Here is a 5,159-nt window from a genome sequence, read left to right as displayed (position 1 = left end):
TATCTCCCAGAAAAGTGCCGGCACCTCGTGACACCAGGGGCCACCTGCATCTTTCCGTTGTAAACATCACTCTGAAAGGGGCAAGACCTGACTTTGCTCCCAATGTTCTCGGCTGCTCCCCGAAGTCACTTGGGCGGGTCAGCTGTGCATGCATGTTCTTGGCTCTGCGAGGAATTCTAGAAAACCAGCAGTATCCATCACCAAAGTGGGAGGTCCAGAGGTAGCGGAGAGTAGCAGAAAGTCACCAGCCTGAGAAGACACAAGGCCCTGGGAATCCTCGTGACCCGGGATCCTCGTGACCTGGAATCCCAGTGACCTGGAGCCCTACTGACCTCTGCCTACTTGCTGGGATGCCAAGGCCAGAGCTGTGCGCCCCACCCCACCAGGTGGGGGCTCTAGGAAGGGCGGATTCTGAGGCTCAGGTGCAAAGCAGAGAAGTCCCCTCCCTTCCAGGAAACACCCAATGGTCAAGAGAAACCGCCAGTCCCCTGTTCTTACACGCAGACAACGGGCCACTCTTGACACCTTTATTGGTGGGTTTGCGGGCACCGGGGGGCACTGACCACCCGAGACCAAGGGACCTGGGCCCTGCCCTTGGCGGCACTGAGTGACCCCTTGACTCCAGCAAAGCCCTTCCCAGAGCGCAAGGGAATCTGAGGCCCAGAACCTCGGGGAGCCCACCGCGCAGGGGAGCCCTCTCCTGACCCTCACATGTGGGTTCAACTGCTCCGTCCCTGTGTCTCACGTGAAGCAGGGGAGGAAATTCAGCAAACAGATGGACGACAACAACAAAACACGAGGAAAACCCCAAGCCGCGTGTCCACGGAGTTCCGCTTTCCGGTCGCCTGCAGCTCACTGGTGCCCCTGGCAGCCGGGGGTCCGGGGTGTGGCCTCCCCGGCGTCCACGGGGAAGTAGTCCTCGGTCCTGTACAGGGTGGGCAGCTCGAACGCGGGGCGTGCCGCTGCAGACGGTTTCTGGAATGACAAAAGGACGAGGTGCTCTATCGGGGGTGCCATTCGCACGGGGCAAGTCCCGGCGAGGGACGGGGCCACTGAGCTGTTCCGTGGCGCCGCCTGGCACAGCCGACGCTGCCCCCGGGCGAGTCAGGCCGTGCTGCTGGGCCACATCCTCTCCCTCTGGGACGAGCCGGGTTCCACGAGCACGCTGGCAGCCAGGGCGAGCGTGGCCCTTCTGCTGCCACGGGGAGGTGTGGCCCGGGCGAGAGCCCACGCCTGCTCTCAGGAATCTGAGGGGGTGCGGGCCGGCGCAGGAGCGGGGGGAGCTGGTGCACCCCGGCCGGTCAGCACGGCCTCAGGGTCTGAGCTGTCATTCTCAACGGCAAGTCCCCCCGGCCCACAGAGGGAACGAACGGGCAGCAGCCGACGCAAGCCGGGTTGTGTAGATACTGGACGGGAGTCGCCGACGCCACGGGGGCGCGGCTGCTGGGAAGGCCAGCAGGCGGGGAGCCGCAAGCCTTAGAGGGATTCTGGAAGGGGCCCCGCCCCGCCCCGGTGGGCAGTGGGCTGGGGTGCAGCGCTGCAAGCTGGTGCAGCCGCCTCAGTGCGAGTGCGATCCCCCCCCGGGAGTGGAGGGGACCCACAGGGCGGGCAGAGCGCTCCTGACCGCGCTGCGCCTCTCAGCAGTGGGCTTCCGCGACCTGCCTGTCCGGCTCCCGCTCTGTCTCTGGTGAAGGCCCTCACCTCCCCTGCACCCCGGGCCTGCACCCAGTTCTGTGTGCGTGAATAAACAGAATCTTTTTAAAAAACAATAAAACATATCTCTGGACAGAAAAGCAAACAGAAGAGACAGCTGTCTGCGGCCTCCCGGGCTGGCCACTCGGCCACGACGGGGCGTCGAGGGTCCCCTGAAGCGCCGACTCATCCCAAGGCCTGCGAGAACCGCTCCTGCAGTGCGGAGACCCGCGTGCTCCGGGGCCGCCGTGGCTCCATGTTGCCCGTCTCACGTGTCCCAGCGCCCGGGACGCCGAGGCCCACAGCTGCCCCCTCACAGCCCCTGTGTCCTTCAACCCCTGGCAGGAGAGGACACTTGAGGCTCCTGCCCAGGATCACCCAGCTGGGAACCGGCAGAGCTGGATGGGAGCCCAGGGCCCCAGTGGGGTGGGGGGGTCCCGCACACCCCGGGGCGTCTCTAGCACCTGCCAGCCCTCGAGGGGCTCGGGGGCTCCCTTGCAGCTCGCTGCACCTCTGGGCACACAGCTGGGTGGCAGCGCGGGGGCGCCTGGACGGCTCGCAGCCTGCTCACATCCTGCTCTCTTAGACAGGCAGAGTGACCTGGCCACGCCAGCCGCCAGGCCCCACCGGGGGCGGAGAGCCGGCCCCTGGACAGGACTGGTGCGGCCCAGCCGGGCTCCGGCCCGCAGCCTGCCTCACTGTTCTGCGGGCGCCGGCGGGGGCCGGCGTGGCTCCAGGCTCACGTCACCTCCACTGGGCTGTCGACGACGCTGGGTGCCGGAGGCGCTGGCCCCGAGCCCCCGGGCCCCCCACGGGCCGGAACTGCTGGCCTTCTCCAGGGCCCTGGCCCCAGGGCCAGCGCAGCTTGTGGGCACAGCCCGAGGGCGCGGGCGGGGGGGGCGCCGGACACCTGGTAAAGGCTGGGCCACCACGGCCAGCAGAGCCGCCCCGGGGTCCTGGCCCGGGGCTTTCTGCACCCCAGGCTATGCCCCACTCTCCTGCCTGCACTGTCTGCCTGCTCCAAGAGGCCCCAAGTCTTCAAGATGTTCTGGCCGCCGCAGCACAGCCCCTCCCGGATCTCAGTCAGCAGCCCCTGCGTGTCCAGTCCTGCCCACGGCCTCGCTGCCCGGCCCCAAGGCACAGCCCCTTCCCAGCAGGACTCCTGCCAGCCCAGCGACCTGAGCCCCAGAGGAGGCCGCTGAGGCCCCGGCAGGGCTGCAGAAAAGCAGTCCTCGCCCAGGGGACCCTGGCCCCAGAGGCTGGCCGAGTCAGCGACGCTGACCCCGAGCAGAAGCTCCGGAAGGTCCCTGGATCCCCCTGGAGTCTGCTTTTAGCTGGAGAAAGGGTTAACACGGAAACAGCGGAGCAGGAGCCCCGGAAATTCTGCCAGGATACCGGCTACTGAAGGAGACACCTGTTTGGGCGCAGAGGCAGCCGGCCTGGGGGAGACACGCGGCAGCGGCGTGGGAGGCCCTCGTGCACCGGTGCCTGCAGGCCCCTGCGGACAGTCTGCACCTGGCATCCACCGCACAGCCCACGGCCCGGACCGCAGCCGCCTCGTGCCTGCACCCCCGAGCGCGCTCCAGGCCCCAAACCAACCTACAGCCATCAAAGCCCCTTTCCAGACGGGGAAACCGAGGTTTCCGGTGGCCGAGAGACACGCTGCGGACCGCCCCCTCCAGAACCTCAACCAACCAGGTTACCCAAACCGACAGCTGGGGGTCACCCCCCACTCCCCGCGGCCTCCCCATCCGACTCGGCCTCAACCCTGAGTTCACTGTCCCCAAAGCCTCACGCCGGCCCCGTCTCCACCTGCGGCCCGCGGGACGCTCCTGAACGACACGTCTGGCCTTGCTGCGCCGGCTGGCCTGGGCCCGCCCGGTCCTGCAGGCAGCCCCCCGCTCCTCTCTGAGAAGAGCCACAGTTCTGGGGGCTGGGGGCACCCCACGGCTGATGCGTGACGGCCTCCCCTGTGCAGACACCCGCCGGCTCCCGTGCAGCCGGGGCTCATTTCTGCCAGCTGCCTGTCCCCAAACTCCGGGCTCTCGCCCCGACCCACGAGCTCCAGCCTGCCTCCCAGTGCAGGAGTCACCTGCTGTCACGCTCCGGGGCCCTGAGTCGCAGTCCCCAGACGGGGACTTTGCGCCTGCTGTTGCCCCTGGGCGGCTGGGGCCCCAGGTCTTCTCACGCTGCTCCTCCCTTCCTTCAGACCTTCCTAAGAGCCCCCAAGTCCCCGGTGCTACCTTCCCGCCTTCCTCGCAGCCCCGGGGAGCACACCTGTTTCCCTCTCTCCTCCATTACTACCTGTCTCCCCTCCAGGCTGAGCCACGGCCCGCGACACGGGAGACACTCAGGCAATGCAGACGATGGAACCTGGGGGACAGCGCCAGAGGGGCCTGGCTGGCGGCATGACCCCGTCTGGCGTAGAGCCACTGCGGGGAGACTGGACCCCAGCTACGAGCAGGTGCCACGCCCAGTCTCAGTGGCCTCAGGGTCAAACTGCTTCGCCCCACGCCGCAGAGGCTGGTCGTGCCCAGGCGTCCCGCGCCACGTCCACCGTTCAGGCTAGTGGCCAGGAGTCCAGGCCAACAGCTGGTGAAGCCGCAGCCACTGGCCTGGTCACCGGAGAGCTGGGAAGAGCAATAGAATCCTGATGCTTTCGCTGGCTGCCCTGGCGCCACAGGAGGATGTTGAAGCAGGCGGCGAACAGACGCTGTCAGCAGTGTGTGGGGACCCTGACTCGGGCTGCTGTTAGCCACTGGGTCAACCAGCCACGAGGTCCCCCGCAGGTGCCTCCAGGGGCAGCAGGCCTGGGAGGACACGTGCCGGGCTGGGCAAGGCCCCAGGCCAGCAGTCCCCTCCTGCTGAGGAGGCCCGACCGCCCCAGCTCCCCGGCCCCCCACCGGGCGTCAGAGGCCTCGGAAGCCTCTTTCCGACGTGCCCTGCTCGGACACCCGTCCGTGGCCCCGACCCAGGCCTGTCCCCCTCCCCGGGTGGCCCGGGTTGTGACCTGCTCACTGGCTGGAGCTGCGTCCACACCACCCCTCTCCCCGGCCTCCCAGCCGCCCGGGCCTGCCCACGGGGCTGCCCACGGAGCTGCCCACAGAGCTGCCCACGGAGCTGCCCATGGAGCTGCCCCCGCCACGCCCCGACTGTGTCTGTCTTTCTGTGCGTTTTGCCCGGTTAGGCCCTGGGGGGCGAGAGGGATGGATTTCCAAGTCTGGGGATCAACCTTCATGGGAGAAAGGAAAAAGGGGAGGGGGCGAGAGAGGAACAAGGGGGTGAACCCCGGGGAGAGGAAACAATTGCCCTTGCACCCAGCCTGGGCCCTCTGCCCACAGGCTGCTCCTGCCCCCCACACCCCGCCCCCCGGGGGAACAGCACTAGTCCCCCCACACCCTGCCCCACGGGGGAACAGCACTGGTCCCCCCACACCCCGTACCCTGGGGAACAGCACTGGTCCCCCC

General features: G+C 68.1%; 1 protein-coding gene across 3 annotated transcripts in view; it reads right to left on the bottom strand.

The window, feature by feature from the left end:
- Positions 1-513: 513 nt before the first annotated feature.
- The window catches only part of BCAS4 (breast carcinoma amplified sequence 4), a 47,996-nt gene continuing 43,350 nt past the window's right edge, over positions 514-5,159 (bottom strand). For all 3 annotated transcript variants that reach the window (XM_012728312.1, XM_004687051.2, XM_012728313.1), the window contains exon 5: positions 514-975. In XM_012728312.1, coding sequence (XP_012583766.1) covers positions 853-975 — 123 coding nt within the window. In that variant the 3' untranslated portion in view covers positions 514-852. The remainder of the gene's footprint in view (positions 976-5,159) is intronic.

This window comes from Condylura cristata, unplaced genomic scaffold (genome assembly GCF_000260355.1).
Source record: "Condylura cristata isolate star-nosed mole 26May11 unplaced genomic scaffold, ConCri1.0 scaffold00022, whole genome shotgun sequence".
Taxonomy (NCBI): domain Eukaryota; kingdom Metazoa; phylum Chordata; class Mammalia; order Eulipotyphla; family Talpidae; genus Condylura; species Condylura cristata.
Note: the sequence above shows the minus strand (reverse complement) of the source record. Positions and strands in the feature narration are given on the sequence as shown.